We start from the raw sequence: 18,171 nt of genomic DNA, 5'->3' as shown, positions 1-18,171 counted from the left end.
AGAGAACAGCAAAAGAAAAACCCCCATGATTCAATTACCTCCCACAGGGTCCATCCCACAGCATTTGGGAATTCAAGATAAGATTTGGATGGGGAGACAGCAAAACCATATCATTCTACCCCGGCCCCTCCCAAATCATTTGTCCTCACATTTCAAAAGTAATCATACCCTCCCAACAGTCCTTCAAAGTCTTAGCTCGTTCCAGAACTAACTGAAAAGTCTACAGTCCAAAGTCTTATCTGAGACAAGTCTCTTCCCCCTGTGAGCCTGTAAAATCAAAAGTAAGTTAGTTACTTCCTAGATACAATGGGGCTACAGGGATTGGGTAAATACAGCCATTCCAAATGGGAGATATTGGCCAAAACAAAGGGGCTAAAGGCCCCATGCAAGTCCAAAATCCAGTGGGGCAGTCCAATCTTAAAGCTCCAGAATGATCTCCTTTGACTCCGTGTCTCACATCCAGGTCACACTGATGTAAGAGGTGGGTTCCCATGGTCCTGGGCAGCTCTGCCTCTGTGGCTTTTTGGGGTACAGCCTCCTTCCTGGCTGCTTTCATGGGTTGGTGTTGAGTGTCCACAGCTTTTTCAGGTGCACAATGCAAGCTGTCTGTAGATCTACCATTCTGGGTTCTGGAGGATGGTGGCCCTCTTCTCACAGCTCCACTAGGCAGTGCCCCAGTAGGGACTCTGTGTGGAGGCTCCAACCCCACATTTTCCTTCTGCCCTTCTGTCCTGCCCTAGCAGAGGTTCTCCATGAGGACCCTGCCCCTGCAGCAAACCTGCCTGGGCATCCAGGCATTTCCATACATCTTCTGAAATCTAGGCGGAGGTTCCCAAACTTCAATTCTTGACTTCTGTGTATCTGCGGACTGAACAACATGTGAAAGCTGTGAAGGCTTGGGGCTTGTAGCCTCTGAAGCCATGGCCCAAGCTGTACCTTGGTCCCTTTTAGTCATGGCTGGAGTGGCTGGAACCCAGGACACGAAGTCCCTAGGCTACACACAGCACAGACACCCTAGGTTTGGCCTACTAAACCATTTTTTTTTTCCCCCTAGACCTTCAGACCTGTGATGGGAATGGCTGCCATGAAGACCTCTGACATGCCCTGGAGACATTTTCCCCATTGTCTTGGGGATTAATTTGGCTCCTCGTTACTTATGTAAGTTTCTGCAGGTGGGTTGAATTTCTCCTCAGAAAATGGAATTTTCTTTTCTACTACATTGTCAGGCTGCAAATTTTCCCAACATGTATGCTCTTTTTCACTTTAAAAACCAAATGCCTTTAACAGCACCCAAATCACCTCTTGAATGCTTTGCTGCTTAGAAATTTCTTCTGCCAGATACCCCAAATCATCTTTCTCAAGTTCAAAGTTCCACAGTTCTCTAGGGCAGGGGAAAAATGCCTCCAGTCTCTTTGCTAAAACATAATAAGAGTCATCTTTGCTCCAGTTCCCAACAAGTTCCTCATCTCCATCTGAGACATCTTCAGCCTGGATTTCATTGCTCATATCATTATCAGCATTTTGGTCAAAGTCATTCAACAAATCTCTAGGGAGTTCCAAACTTTCCCACATTTTCCCATCTTCTGAGCCCTCCAAACTGTTCCAACCTCTGCCTGTTACCCAGTTCCAAACTTGCTTCCACATCTTTGGGTATCTTTTTAGCAGCACCTCACTCTACTGGTACCAATTTACTGTATTAGTCTATTTTAACACTGCTGATAAAGACATACTTGAGACTGGGCAATTTACAGAAGAAAGAGGTTTAATGGACTTACAGTTCCACATGGCTGGGGAGGCCTCACAATCATGGCGGGAGATGAAAGGCACATCTCACATGGTGGCAGACAAGAGAATAGAGCTTGTGTAGGGAAACTTCTCCTTATATAATCATTAGATCTCATGAAATGTATTCACTGTGATGAGAACAGCACAGGACAGACTCACCCCCATGATTCAATTACCTCCCAGCCAAACCACATCAGTATGGGAAACCACAGGGTCCTGGCAGATGCCTGCTGCATGGGTGGAGCCCTCACAGAGAACTTCTAAGATAGTGCAGAGTGGAAATGTGGGGTTGGAGGCCCCACCCAAAATTTTCACTTGGGAAACTGCTTAGTGAAACTGTGGGAAGGGAAGAAGACTAGTGTCTTCCAGGCCTGAAAAGGGTTGATCCACTGGAGGCTTTCACCCTTCATTTGGAAAAGCCACAGACACTTGACTTCAACCCATGAGAGCAGCCTCAGGGGCTAAATCTTGCAAAGCTCCATTGGGTAGAGGTGATCAAGGTCTTGGGAGTCCACCCCTCATATCAGTGTGCCCTGGATATGGGACACGGAGTCAAAGGAGATTATGTTAGAGTTTTAATGATGGGCCTGCTGGATTTCACACTTGTGAGGGGCCTGTAGCTCCTTTCTTTTGGGCATTTTCTCCCTTTTGGAATGGGAATGTTTACCCAGTGTCTGTATCCCCACTGTATCTTGGAAGTAAATAATTTGTTTTGATTTTACAGGCTCATAGGTAGAAGGGACTTGACCTGGAACTTTTGAGTTAATGCTGGAATGAGTTAAGACTTTTGCAGACTATTGGGGAGGCATTATTATGTTTAGCAATGTGAGAAGAACATGAAGTTTGGGGGGCCAGGGATGGATTGATATAATTTTGATATTTGTCCCCCCAAATCTCATGTTCAACTGTAATCTCTAATGTTGGAGGTAGGCCTGGTGGGAGGTGGTTGGACCACAAAGGTGGATTTCTTATTAATGGTTTAGCACCATCCACTTGGTGATATCCTCACTAGTGAGTGAGTTACCGTGAAATTTAGTTGTTTAAAAAGTGTGTGGTGCTTCCCCCACTCCTATTGCTCCTGCTCTTGCCATGTGGTTTGCCTGCTCCTGCTTCTCCTTCTACCACAAGTAAAAGCTCCCTGAGCCCTCCATAGAAGCCAGGCAGATGCCAGCACCATGCTTATACAGTCTTCAAAACTGTGAGCCAATGAAACCTCTCTTTTAAAATACTGTCTTTTGGCCGGGTGCGGTGGCTCAAGCCTGTAATCCCAGCACTTTGGGAGGCCGAGACGGGCGGATCACGAGGTCAGGAGATCGAGACCATCCTGGCTAACACAGTGAAACCCCGTCTCTACTAAAAATACAAAAAACTAGCCCGGCGAAGTGGCGGGAGCCTGTAGTCCCAGCTACTCAGGAGGCTGAGGCAGGAGAATGGCGTAAACCCGGGAGGCAGAGCTTGCAGTGAGCTGAGATCCGGGCACTGCACTCCAGCCTGGGCGACAGAGCAAGACTCCGTCTCAAAAAAAAAAAAAATTAAAAATAAAAATAAAATATTGTCTTTTTTTCTCCACACCAATGCAATGCAAAGACTATAGTAATAGTCTTTTTACTACAGTTATTATAAAGTATTTGGTAATTTAGTATTTATTTGGATAATTGGTATGTCTGCTACTATTTTTTGTCTTATTAGTCATATTTTTCCACAGTTTTGGATATCTAACTCAAAATCAGATAAGTATATATGGGGTACAAGAGTGATCAGTTTTAGGTTTGATGCAGGCTCCCCTCCACAGGATTTTGTCACCATAACAAGGTAAAAATATGGGAGATTTTACTGTACCTTTACAGTCAAGCCCAACAATCTCCTGTGTCAATGGAGAACTCATTATATATCTTATGGGATGAACCAGCCTTGTGTTTGGTCTCTTCTAGTTTTCAATATATAATGCCATTCCCATGTGATTATCCAAAGTTCTGCCAGTTTTTCTTTCTCCTGGTAAGTTTCCTCTGCTCAGGACAATCCAAAGTTTCTTTCCATATGCAGAATTTGCAAATGCTCCAAAAGAAGAAATTACCAGGAAATGGTTAATGGCTCTCCTTGGAAGGACTCTTCCCTCTGGATTTTAATTTTCATGCTTATAATTACTTTTATTCATAGCTCTCTAATACATTTTACTTTATTTCATTTTATTTATTATTATTATTTTTGGAGACAGGGTCTCACTCTGTTGCCTAGGCTGGAGTGCAGTGGCACGATCTTGACTCACTGTAACCTCCGCCTCACAGGTTCAAGCGATTCTCGTGTCTCAGCCTCCTGGGCAGCTGGGACTACAGGCAGGCACCACCATGCCTGGCTAATTTTTGCATATTTAGTAGAGACAGGGTTTCGCCATGTTGGCCGGGCTGATCTCGAACTCCTGACCTCAAGCGATCCACCCACCTCAGCCTCCCAAAGTGCTGGAATTACAGGCGTGAGCCACTGTGCCTGGCTGTAACTCTCAAATATATTTTAAAATATATCCTTTGATGTGTATTTTTTTTAAAAAATAGTTGTAGCTATGAGAATTTTGGCATGCCATGACCGACTATATCCTCCCTGAAGAAGTTCTCCTCCACTCTTGATTTCTAATTTTGTTGTATTATGGTCACAGTATTCCGGAATTTCCTAAAGTTTCTTTTGTGGTCTAATACTTTAGTCTACTTCTCCTATGTGTATTAGGAAATAAGGAATAATCTCTGTGTCAATTGTAAAATTACATACAAATTTATAGTTAAAACTTACCATTATTTATTAAGCGTTAGGACACCTGATTTTTCTTTCTGCTTGATCTATTAGTTTCTTCGAGGGTTTTGTTAAAATCTCCAGCTACATTTTTTGATTTATCTACTGTCTTGTACTATTGTTTATTGTTGCTTGATCGATTTTTAGATTGTATCATTAGGTGGCATATGTATTTATGATAAACATATCTTCTTGTTCTATTATTCCAACAGTATACATTTTTCCCTTATTCCTTTTCTTCCCTTTAGCTTTAAATTCTATCTTGTCATGTATTAAAATTCCTACACTAGTTTGCTTTTGGTTCATATTTCCTGTTAGACTGTCATGCTTTTATTCTTTAACTTCTCTATATCAAGTGTTTTGAGACAGCATATTGTTGCTTTATAACACATTTATAATTAAATATATAAATATTCAAACATAAATAAAATATAAACATCAAGAGACTTGTTAAATTTAGCCCATTTATTGACTGTAATTATTGCTATATTAATTATTAAGTCTAACAGCTTCTGTAGTACTGCATTTTAAAATTTTTCTCTCTCCCATTATTATATTCCATCAGAATTTTCTTCTGATGGTTTAAAAGTTACAGATTCTGTTTTTTTTGAGACAACGTCTCTCTTGGTCACCCACGCTAGAGTGCAGTGGTGCAGTCTCAGCTCAATGCAACTTCCACCTCCCAGGTTCAAGTGATACTCCTGCGTCAGCCTCCCAAGTAGCTGGGACAACAGGCATGCACCACCATGCCTAATTTTTGTATTTTTAGTAGAGATGGGGTTTCACCATGTTGGCCAGGCTGGTCTCGAATTCCTGACCTCAAGTGATCTGTCCACCTCAACCTCCCAAAGTGCTGGGATTACAGGTGTAGAGTATGTATTTGTCTAGTATTTCTTTTAACCTAAGCCCATAATCATGATTATTTGCCTTTAAACTTTGTCACTGTTTTGAGTGGGTAAAGCATTGGCAGGCTTTTATGATCCTTTTGTCTTTCTCTCCCCTATGTCTCTTCCCTGCTTTATGTTGTACATACTTTTTTTTCTTTCTTAAACTTTTTATCCACTGGCCATGCATTTGGAAGAGGATGGGGGTAATGAATGCCTGAGACTATGATGTTTAGTAAACCATTGCGCTCATAGTTCTGGGGCTTGGAGAAAATCTGGGCTAGAGGATCTGGAATACATAAACTAAATCCACTGCTCCAGAGAGAGAGAAAAAGAGCGGAAAAAGAACACTAGTATTCACTAGTATTTAAGTGAATAAGTATTCACTAGTAGTTAAGTGATAGGAAGAGAAAAAGAAGTCTGCAATGAAAACTATACATCACGGAAGCAAATAGCCATAAAAGAAACCATGTTAAAAACTTGCATGCTATCCACTGCCCAGGACTTTTACACCTATCACTGTTTTTTTTTCTTTTTCTTTTTTCTTTTTTTTTTTGAGAGGGAGTCTCGCTCTGCCGCCCAGGCTGGAGTGCAGTGGCCGGATCTCAGCTCACTGCAAGCTCCGCCTCCTGGGTTTACGCCATTCTCCTGCCTCAGCCTCCCGCGTAGCTGGGACTACAGGCGCCTGCCACCTCGCCCGGCTAGTTTTTGTCTTTTTAGTAGAGACGGGGTTTCACCGTGTTAGCCAGGATGGTCCCGATCTCCTGACCTCGTGATCCACCCATCTCGGCCTCCCAAAGTGCTGGGATTACAGGCTTGAGCCACCGCGCCCGGCCACATACCTATCACTGTTAAAACCAGATCTGATTCTGTTAACAATCTGGTTACTCAATTCGAAATTCTCAAAGGTCAGTAACCTGGCCTGTCAGGGCCAATCCAAAACAGTTACCTAGTCAGAATTTTTTTTTGCAGTTAGCTTTTTGAGACCTAATTTAGTTAGAAAGGAAGAATGGTGGAGAAACGCCACATCCCTGAAACCCACTCTACTGCCTGAAACTTTACAAAGAAAGTGGTTCACTTGACTTAACCTCTGATATGGCTAATAAGATTCACCCATCATTTATACTTTAGTATGGGTTTGTTTAGTCAGTGTATGGTCCCAATATTTGAAACTAAATCATGGAGGAGGCAAGAAATAAAACAAAATGTTGACCATGCAAGTCTCTAAGAAAGGGCAAAGTAGAACGGTTTTTTGAGGGTTATTTTATTTAAGGCAGAAACATGAAAGCATCACGTTATACCTGCTACTTGATCGAAATATGCTATCCACTGAGTCACAGAAATGTTGACGAAGAAAGTGAGTTACAAAGGACACGAATTTGCCAGGATCCAGTCTTCTGACTTTATCTTTCGTTTTATGCTACCTCCCTGATGGCAGTGAACAGCACAAGGTAGTACAATTTTAAGGTGTCTCAGTTATGCATTTTAGCTTAATTTATTAAGTATGATTTAATTTTAAGCTATCATCTATGTACCTGTTAGCACAGATAGCTAAGGAACACGCATTACTATTAGATTTCTAATCGTTTGCTTGCTATCCTGTCACTGACATTACAGCTACTAGCACAAATACAAATTAAGTCATATGCATCAAATCCAAGACTTTAAGCCTGAGTGTTTATACTAATAACTAATATTTATTATTTGCTATGTGCTAGAAACTCTAAGCAATTTAAATATATTAATATATACAATATATCATATAAATACATAAATCCTCTTCATAACTTTAAGAGAAAAATGTTTTTCCCAACTTGTAGATGAAGAAACTGAGGACATATAGGTAGAACAATTTCCTCTAAGTTATGCCAGAGGCAATACCAGGCTGATATAGAAATGAAATTCCTATAAAATTCCAAGTCTGAATTGTTTCCTTTTCTTAATTTGGTTGTTGTCACTCATGTTTGAAAATGTATCACTCTCAGAAACTTATTTAAGGTCTTTCTCAGATCACTGCAAAAAAATTACATGTCAGCTCTTCTTCATAAAGGAAGAAATCTCTTTGTATACAATATTGTATTTTTTTAACACTAAAAGGCAAGCCAGGTTATGTTTTTAAGTACCAATTTAATAATTAATATTTAGAAATATGGTACACAGATACCACAGTAATATAAAATGCATACAATTTTAAATTCTTTTCTTATAAACTCTCTACATGAATGGCTGACAGCTTCCAACAGATAAACTTTTGGACAAAGGTACAAGAGATTTTTGGGCATTCATTTTAAATACCATCTAGTTATCCAATTAGGAGGTTTCTAAAAAAATAAATATGACAAATATATGGATTTCTGAAGTATAAATTGACATACAAATCTATATATTTTCTTAATACTTTTCATTAAAGCATCTTTAAAGAAGCATTCTGTAACATGAAGTTGTGAGTTCAAATTAGATGTAATGAAAAGACATGAGGTTTTATTAGAACTGTGTAATTCATATAACAAAATTTTTACATAAAAGTAAACACAAAATTGAAAAGCAAAATACATTATTTTACTCTCCAAGTTACCAATTTCAGAAAACTACTCACTGCAAAAATTAATATTCCCAATTCTGAATGTTAATAAGAAAACATATAGGTGCAATTCCAGAAACTTAATTCTACCTTCTAAGAAGCAGTGAAGGAGTAAGGTAACACTGCCCTTTGGGGATTGTCAAAGCTTTTCTAGAACTGCTGGAGAGCTGATTCTCTTTTGAGACAGTGAGAATTAAAACTCTTATCTATTCACCAGCATACAAACCTGTGATAAGCTTTCTTTTCCAAACTTACATATGATCAGAACTCTGAACCATAGGTTACTGAATTGACCTTATATGTGACCACCTCCTCCATCTCTCTGAACAGGCAGCTCCAGAGGAAAAAAAATCCATTACCTTGTCTCACCTGAATAGTTTGAATGAAATATCTATTTTGAAGTTACAGAGAAGAAATAATAATCTTACACAAGGGCTAGTTTGATGGAACTTAAGCTCTTAAATTTCATGTAATAAATGCTAATTATTAGAAGAACATGTTCTTTAGTGGAATTTAAACCATTAAAACTTAACTGGGTACACTACTAATTTTAAATGTTAACATGGAAGAAATAAAAGGATTTCCCTGAACTAATTTAGAGCAGTGGTCTCCAACTCTGACTACAAATTAGAATCCACTCAAAAAACAAGCATGGCTCCATCTTCCAGAAATTTATACTTAATTGTTATGAGATGGATTCTGTATGAAAAGTCCTCAGATGATTCTAATATGAAGTGAGGATTGAAAACCACTGATTTAAAACAATTATTAAATTATGAATTACTTATGGTGGTCTTGATTTAAGTAAATAATTTAAAATTCAAATACATGAGCACTTTTTATGTAATAGGCACAGTTCTAAGTGTTAATAAGGTAATTTTTTAATATAAATCATTGGATAACATTAATACATTTTATCATTTGAATAATTATATAAATTTATTAAAATATTACTCAAACTTCTATTATAGTCTGCTGTCACAAAAGATTTCCTTTTACTTTTCTGAACCACCCTCCACTTGATACTATGGCAAAAGAAATCACACTCAGAAACTTTTCCTTAAGATATATGGAGAGAGCATAAGAATTTTAAGATTTCATTTTCAAGTCATAGTACATGAGGTATTCTCCACATCTTTTATCTGGAGTCACATCCATAACCTAAGAACTGAAATTAGGCATTGTTTGGATGCTTAACAGAATCTCCTAGATCAAGACCAACTCCCACTGGTATCAGTGCTTGCTTTAAACTACCTGAAAAAAAAAAAAAAAAAAAAAAAGATCTATGGTAGATCCTTAGGGAACCTAGTAAAAGTGGGTCTTTTAATGCAGACCTTGTATCTTATGGCCTATTTATGAAACAATTCTTAAAAAAATTATAGGAATATGGTTTTTGAAACATATATAATTAGAAATTAGTTATTGCAAAGGAATTAAAAATTATATAGTTTCTGAAATACTACTTAATTATAAATTACTATCCTAGGATGATAGCCAGAGCTTTAATATTTTAAATTAGAACCAACTTTTTAAGGTATTATAAAGCTCATTTAAAATGTATTTTAATTCAAGAAAAAAAATCAAGTTTAAATTAGTAAGTTTAATTTGTAACTACTTTTTAACCTATTTTTCAGGTTTAAATTTGCCCAAACCAACTGAAAAGTTTATTAATACTATAGTAGGCTAATTATCTTTTATATCTAGACAATAGGCCAAAAATGACACAATTCTGGTTAAACCATAATATATGCATATATAGGAAAATGTAATAGCAATTTGTTTCCCATACTTGATGATTAAAATACCTTCAAATATTTTATGAAAGCTCAGTAGTCAAAATAAATATGTAATAAAAATATATACCATAACAAAATGTCAAGAAGTTAGTGTCTGAAAATAAACTGTCACATTGTTTTGCTTTCAGTCAAACAGAACTGAATTCAGTGGCTTAAGGTATCTAAGAATAATTAAATTGTGACTTTGGAAACAGAAAAATTAAAATTCAAGTTAAGACTAGAGAGCTAACACAAAGATGAAAGAGAAGTTTACTATGTTATACCTCAAAAGTTTAGAGTTATTGGGACTTCTCAATGACTATGACCTAAAGAAACATGAATAGTTTGGGGAGTAAAAGTAAAAAAAAAAAATCATGATTATGTGAGTCATGTTGTGATACTCTAAATAAGTAAAATCAAACAACAAAAAATACAGTATATATGAGCACCATTAAAAATGTGTGTATGTAGCTATATATGTCAAACTTTACCTGATTAAAAACTGCATTTAAAGTTAAAAACAAGTATACAGTTATGAAAATACATTCTCAAGCTAACATGTCATGACTTATTTTAAAATGTTTCATCCAGCATTCCTTCTAAAACTCAACTAAGGAATTCAACATAAAAAAAGCCAGTATTCTTTTGTAGTGCAAATCCCTTGATTAAACAGAATTACTTTAAAAAAAGTGTTCAATAAGTGTTTTCAATTCATAGATTCTAAGAGGTGCAAGAAAAATGAAGTAGGCAAATAAATGGGAATTAACAGAATAAACCAGCATATGTTGGATTTGTCCTCAAGGGATTATCATTCAGGCCTCAAAATTATTTTTAATTGAGAGCAGTAAAGATTACACTGCCAGAAACACCTTCTTTCTATAATAAAAGTTGTAAATTTGTCACTTTCACTGTAATATTTCTGCTATATTCACCCAAACTCTGAAAACAGCGATATATAATATACATCCTGGGATAATACAGGTCTTTAATGAAAATGTTATTTTGATCTTACTTCAAGGCAGCTCATGATTGACTATGAGGAACCCTTGAACTTTTTTTCAAAGCTCCCAGTAAAAGCAATCACATGATATGGATTGATGTTCTTTGATACCATTGTCACGATAAATATTAATGCTATTCACCATTTAAAATACGCTCAATCTCTTCTAGTCTTTTTAAAGCAGCAACTCTTTTCTTCTCAATTTCTTTGATATCTTTTGTTGTTTTGTGGGGGGTCTCTTCGTCTCTATCTTTTCCTAATTGTTTGTTGGATTTAGACTGACTTTTATTATCACTTGTTTTTACTATTTGTGTTTGTCTGGATTCACCTCTACTCTCCTTTACACTTTCACTTGGAATTTTCTCTCCTTCTACACTTGAAATCTTACTGGTTGGGAATATTGGCTCTATAAAACTAGATGAGGAAATCTTATCCCTGACTATATTCAAATGGCGCTGAATATATTCTTCATGTGGTGCTAATGCCAATGTTTCAAGAAGGCATCTTTCAGCTTTTAATAAGTCTTTTTCTTCAAAATAAACAACACAAAGATTGTGTTTTCCTTGCACATTGCTTGGATCCATCTCCAAAATCCTTTCAAAACATTTTTTTGCTCCTAGTATATCTTTCTTTTGATTCATCAGAATGTCTCCTTTTAAAATGAGGCCCTTGATATGGTCAGGGTAGTATCTGAGTAACTCTTCCAAAATTGGCAAAGCCTTTAATTCCTTTGATGTCTGGGAATACAGGAGAGCCAGATTAAACAAAGCACTTCGGAAGTCAGCTTGTAACTTTATGGCTTTCTTCATCCAAATCTCTGCTTCATTGTCCTTTTTGTCATCCATGGCAAGCATTCCCAAATTGAAATAGCCATTAGCATCTAGTGGCTCTTCATTTATATAGCTTAGAAGTCGTTTTCTAGCTTCAGGTCTGAGTTTAACCTCACCTAGAAAGTTTTTTTAAAGAAAAAATATATTGTTAGTAAAATAATTCAAAGTGAGGAACAAAGCCATTTTCAAATACTTAGATTACAAAAAGACGGCTTCAAAACAACTAATTTCCATAGTTAAGTAGAAAGCAAAAATCTCGAAGTTTTCATAGGAAAAGCAAAATATTTGAAACAGTAAAAAGATAGCTTACTTCTTTTCCTTTAAAGCAGTAATAGTGCTTCAGAAACCAAAAGGAGAGAAATGTCTCTTATAATTTAGAATTCAAATGGAAATAGCAGAGGGAAGATAGAGAATTCAGAGAAAGAAGCATGGGATTTGCCAACAAAGACATGTATTCAATCTTGATTCTGGTAACATTATGACTTTATACACTGAACATGTTATTTAACTTCTTTGGGTTAACTGAGTTTTCTAATAATTATATGATGTATACTGAAAAAATATTCAGCAAATTGTAACTATTACTGGGTAGAAAAAAGCTTCAGAATTATTATATCACATTTTTAAAAATGTTACTTTAAAGTTTTAGGAATGTTTCAAGGACAAAAACATACCATTAAATATAGGGCTATAAAATTAGGATTTAGGAAACATGTATCTTCTTTTTTTTTGAGACAAGGTCTCACTATGTCACTCAGGCTGGAGAGCAGTGCTGTGTCCATAGGCACTATAACCTCAAACTCCTAGGCTCAAGCAATCCTCCCACCTTGGCTTCCTGAGTAGCTGGGACTGTAGGCATGGGCCATCAGTCCCTGCTGATTTTAAAATTTTTTGTGGAGACAGAGTTTTACTATGTTGCCCAGGCTATTCTCAAACTCTTGGCCTCTAGTGATCCTCCCACTTGGCCTCCCAAAGTGGCATCAGCTACTGCCTGGCAGGAAACAAATCTCCACTGAGATAATTTCTATTGCAAACAAACAAACAAAAAACAAAAACAAAAACAACAAAAAAAAACCTTCAAGTTCTACAATTACAAACCTTATAGTACAAGTACAATCTTGTGTCAAATAATGAGCATCTTTCATGATTATCAAGGTAGATAACCTTACAAAAATACTAGCTTTTCTCCAAATTTATACTTTTTTGTACACCAGGCATAAAGATTTCTCTCAATTCTTTCATTTGGCAGCGCGATGGATAAAGAACATTTGAAAATAAATCAGGAGACTTCAGTTCTTATCTTGGATTAGCTACTTAGCCATATGACTTTGGGACAGTCATAAACTATTTGGTCTTCACTTTATTAAATAGAAGACTGGCAAATGCGAACTCAGAGGTCCTCTTTAGTGCTAAAATACTATCTTTATGATTCTTTCATATTTTACAAAGTTTTAAGAAATGTATCTAAGAAATAACTAAACATTATAATAAAGAGTTTTTTTCTAATTTAAAAATTAAAAAGATTATAAATCATATACACTATCTTATGAGGCAGAACTGAAATTCCTATACAAAATATGGATGAAGGATCCAGATTTACTGTGGTTAGTAATTCAGTTTTGCTAAATTATAGGAAATATAAAAAATCACAATAATATCTCAGAAAACGTAGTAAAACTGGATATAAAATGGTGCCAAAAGTATTTGCTTTTATGAATCAAAAGAAAATAAAATGCTATTTTTGAAAATATATGCTCTCAGCTCCTCACAGCTAATTATGTAAAAAATTTCACAAGTTCATATTATTTGGAGAGTTTATATATAAAATAAGTTACATTATATTTATGTATATAAAATACGAAATAGTTAATGTTGCTTAATAGACTGCTTTAAAAATTAGTCTTAACACATGCCAGAAGAATTAAAAATCAGTATTATCATATGTTAGAATGCATATTACTTGAAAATAGTTTACTTCAAGTATTTTAAATATTCTTCCTATAAATCATTTAAGCACAGTATTGCTATAAACTGTCAACACATAAAGTGTTTGCTAGGGGTAATAAAGTTAAATTAAGGTTTTTATTATATTATAAACTACAATTTGTTTAAATATAGATATATTTTCAGAAAACATACCTGATTCTTGCATTAATATAGCAGAGTTGAATAATGCTAGTTTATGCTTTGGATTTAGTTCCAGAGCACGATTAAAGTTTTTTAGGGCTTCATTTGGTTCTTTAAGTTCAATATATACAATTGCCAAGTTGTACCAAAGATCTGCATTATTTCTGTCCAGCTCTAATGCTTTAAGATATGCTTCCTTTGCTTTAAGAGGTTTATTCATTTTTAAAAGCAATTCTCCTCTGTGGAAAAATCAAACACAAGCTTTACTTACAACATTACCATCTCAGTTTGTAGATACAATTTTTGCCAAGTTTTAAGCCTTTCCACATACAGCTTTTTTTTTCTTTTAACTCAGAGTCTTAAAAAACTTTCAAAAACAACTCTTTGAAACTGTCCTCAAATCTGAAATCCTTAGTTCAGTATATTTGGCTTGATATATTTTCAAATATTATTTAAGAAGAAAAAAATTATGCTGATTTCAGAGGGCAACCTATCAAGAGGAATTCAAGAAGGAGGACAGAGAAAATATATTCTTTGAATTTATCTTAAAAGGAGACAGACTAAACTGCATCAGAAAAAGGACAGCTAGCCAGAGTGAGAGATTAATGAATTTGTCAGGTGACAAAGTAATAGCATTAGAAGAAAAAAATGACATATAGTAGTGGTAAGAGAAATTCCAATATTTGAATCTATAATTGAAGGCTCACTGTGCAAAAAACCAAAATATTCAAAATCTGTAACCCCTTCTTATATTAATTTAGTCCTCATCAATGTCTTCTTATAATATGACCATTCTTTAAAAAAAAAAAAAAGCTGGATATGGTGGCTCGTGCCTGTAATCCCAACACTTTGGGAGGCTGAGGTGGATGGATCACTGGAGATCAGGAGTTCGAGACCAGCTGCCCAACATGCCAAAACTCCGTCTCTACTAAAAACACAGAAATTTGCCAGGCATGGTGGCACGCGCCTGTAGTCCCAGCTACTAGGGAGGCTGAGGCACAAGAATTACTTGAACCCAGGAGGCAGAGGTAGCAGTGAGCCGAGATCACACCACTGCACTGCAGCCTGGGTGACAAAGCGAGACTCTGTAACAAACAAACAAACAGAAAAAAGGACTAAAAAAAGCTGATCAGGCAGAGTGGGAGGGATGAGTCTGACCTACAGATAACTTTGAGAAACACACTTAGAATTGAGGATCAGTTAAGAAACCATTGTATAAATCTTTCTAGTATGGTTCTATTTTCCGTTAGAAAATTTTAAAAAGTAATTTTGCTTAAATAATTATTTTTACATATGTACAAATCATATTTAAGTAGTGATATGAGAGTTGTTCTTATAATACTACTCTTTCCTATAGTATCAGCACAGGAATAAAATAAAAGGAACAACAATTAATATTCTCATTAAAACCACTTCTAGAATGAATGTTTGTCCAAATCATTATTTTTTTAATGTAGAGACTGTTGAATAGTTCTTTACGGATTAATACATGACAGGTGTTTTTAGAGATACAGCCTTGCTAAACTCAATGGGCTTCAATAAGTACTGGGCACGGCGGAACAAAGACAACCCCAACTTACAAACAGATTTTATCTCAAAAACTTAAATTCAGAATGTACTTTCCCCGCAGAAAAAATGCTACGAATTACTATCAGTTTTCTGGACCAGGCTACAAAACAAAGTTTAAAAACAATTTTTCATCAAAAGTAATACAAATGATAACACATACACGTAAGAAAATAAATGAAGTTTTAACATGTAGTACCAGAAAACTTTTTTTTTTTGCTGAGAACCAAGATGTTTTCTTTGTGTCAAAGGCATCAATAACCAATCAACTCTAAAACCCAAGAAAGTTCCTGAGAGTTTGATATTAGAAGTAACTATTATAAGATGTAAGTTTCAAGTTTTAATTTCAATAGGAAAAGAACAATTTTGGTGATGGGAAGAAAATGAAACTAAGATAGAGCTGCTTCTACCCTTTCCTTAACACAAAACCTAAGTTGGCTATTACAAGTTAGGGTTTCCCCTTGTTAATTTCAAATCAATAAAATCTGACTGTCAGTCTAAAAAGTTATGCCCTTCTATGCACTTGGTTGCTAAGATTATTAAAAACATTTTTTTCCCCCCCAAAAGCCAATTCATTCAAAATATACATGGAGATATAATTTCAATATTCCATAATGCTAGCTTTAAGTTGAACTGGGATACCTGCTAATGTAAGCCTGCTTGAAGTCGGGCCTCATGCTTATTGCTTGACGGTACAGCTGATCTGCTTCTTCCAGTCGGGACTCGTTTGCTCGGATCAGGTTAGCCAGATTGATATAAACATTTAGGTGGTTAGGGGCAATTCTGGCTGCATATTTTTTACCAGGAATAATCTGTTTAGAAGAAAAGGCATTTTCATGATTTGATATTTCAGTATCAAAAATCAAAAGTACATATTCCTATTGGCTAATTCAAAATAACACAGAACATAGTGTAAAAAATACACTGGCCTGAGAGATCAGGGTTCTATTCCTGTTTTGATCAAACCTAAGAGAGCTTGACTTCTAAAAGTTCTGAATTGTTTGACTTCAGAAAAAGATAGATACAAATAAAAAGCTAACAATAATCCACTGAGGTGGCATGAACGAAAAAATATATCCTTAATGCCACAAAGTATTATTTAATTACATTTTTGGATAAGTAAAATATATTTATTTACATTTTTGTGTTTTCTTTTACATTTTTATTATTTATTTTTAATAAAGTGGTAACATTAGCAGCACAGTCTTATTTCCTCAGAAAAAATAGCTTAAGCTGGGCTGAAGTTTTCTCAATTGTGATAATATTTATAGTCATATTAACAGTGACAGGGTTTAAAGTTGAACTGTATGACATTTTAAGGATTATTTTAATCCTTAACTATAACAGTTAAATTGTATTTGTTATTGGTTTTTATCATATCTAATTTATTGTGTTCACTGGAAGTCTGGATCCATATGTACTATATATTATAAGAACCTTAACTTAATAATCAGTCAGAGTGTTTAATTTCCAAACTTCACCAGATAAGTCAGTCCTCAATATTCTGGAATAAATTACTCTATTGTCACAACCCAAAAATATTTTGCTGATAACATGAAAATTGACATAGGGTCAGATCTTCCAATTTTGATACTATGTTATATTTAATGAATCTTGTATCATTATAACAACTGATAGACACAATATAGCAAGAGATGTATCTACTAGTTTTATCATTTTTATTTATTTTTTGATAGGAATAATGTCGAATAGTATGCTTAATATACATAAAATATTTAAAGTCATATAACTCGCTGATAAGTCATAATCAAGAATATCTAAAATTCATACTTTATGAATTTAGTGTTTACAAATGGACTGTGTAAAAACAATTTTTAAAATTAAGTGAGCTACGGCTGGGCGTGGTGGCTCATGCCTGTAATCCCAGCACTTTGGGAGGCCGAGGTGGGTGGATCACGAGGTCAAGAGTTTGAGACCAGCCTGTCCAATAAGGTGAAACCCCAAACCCCGTCTCTAGTAAAAATACAAAAATTAGCCGGGTGTGGTGGCGTGCACCTGTAGTCCCAGCTACTTGGGAGGCTGAGGCAGAAGAATTGCTTAAACCCGGGAGGTGGAGGTTGCAGGGAGCTGAGATCGCACCACTGCCCTCCAGCCTGGGCAATACAGCAAGACTCCATTTCCAAAAAAAGAAAATAAATAAATAAATAAATTAATTAATTAAGTGAGCTAGAAGAATGTAATTCTTTATAAAACTTATAGGAATAGATGATTCATTAGACACTTTATTTTTATATCAACTGAAGAAAAGATAAAGATTTTCCTTCTAGATAATTCTATTCAATATGGACATCTAATAGATATGACCCAACAGATAAATTATGGCAACTTACTTGAGGCATCAGTGATTTAGCCATCATGTAAGATTCTTCAGCTTCTTTGGTTCTATTTAAATTTTTATAAGTTCTTCCTACATTCATATGGGCACCGATATCATCTAAAATTTTAAAACAATCATGTGTTGGCAAGTATACAACTGATATACTCAATATACTCAATGAAATGATTCAATGTATTCGATATATAAACAAGTATTCAATGTAACTAATGAGAAGACATATTTTCAGAAACACACTAGACAAATGCAAAAGCAGGCAACAGGTCCTGCTTCTTCCTTAAAGTTTTTGGAATTTAACTTGTTATAACTTAAAACCAATGGTAAACACAAATTTACTTAAAGCATGTAAAGACAGAAAATACATACATGGCATGAAAAAACTATTTGAATGGGTTTTTGAAGACTTGAGACATAAGAGAGATAAAGGTAATGAAAAAAATTTTATTACCTTCCTTCACTGTATTTTACTATACTAAAGCTTGCTTC

At 35.4% G+C, this 18,171-nt stretch overlaps 1 protein-coding gene across 2 annotated transcripts in view; it reads right to left on the bottom strand.

Moving 5' to 3' along the window:
* Window positions 1-6,696: 6,696 nt before the first annotated feature.
* Window positions 6,697-18,171, bottom strand: part of TMTC3 (transmembrane O-mannosyltransferase targeting cadherins 3) — a 56,378-nt gene continuing 44,903 nt past the window's right edge. Inside the window, exons 11-14 of one of the 2 annotated variants that reach the window (XM_023221362.1) lie at window positions 17,681-17,784; window positions 15,972-16,141; window positions 13,776-14,002; window positions 6,697-11,752 (exon numbers count right to left, since the gene is read on the bottom strand). In XM_023221362.1, coding sequence (XP_023077130.1) covers window positions 10,941-11,752; window positions 13,776-14,002; window positions 15,972-16,141; window positions 17,681-17,784 — 1,313 coding nt within the window. In that variant the 3' untranslated portion in view covers window positions 6,697-10,940. The remainder of the gene's footprint in view (window positions 11,753-13,775; window positions 14,003-15,971; window positions 16,142-17,680; window positions 17,785-18,171) is intronic. The other variant, XM_023221454.1, reaches the window with a different exon arrangement.

The sequence above is a fragment of the Piliocolobus tephrosceles genome, chromosome 10, assembly GCF_002776525.5.
Source record: "Piliocolobus tephrosceles isolate RC106 chromosome 10, ASM277652v3, whole genome shotgun sequence".
Classification (NCBI taxonomy): Eukaryota; Metazoa; Chordata; class Mammalia; order Primates; family Cercopithecidae; genus Piliocolobus; species Piliocolobus tephrosceles.
This window is presented reverse-complemented; position numbering and strand designations above follow the sequence as displayed.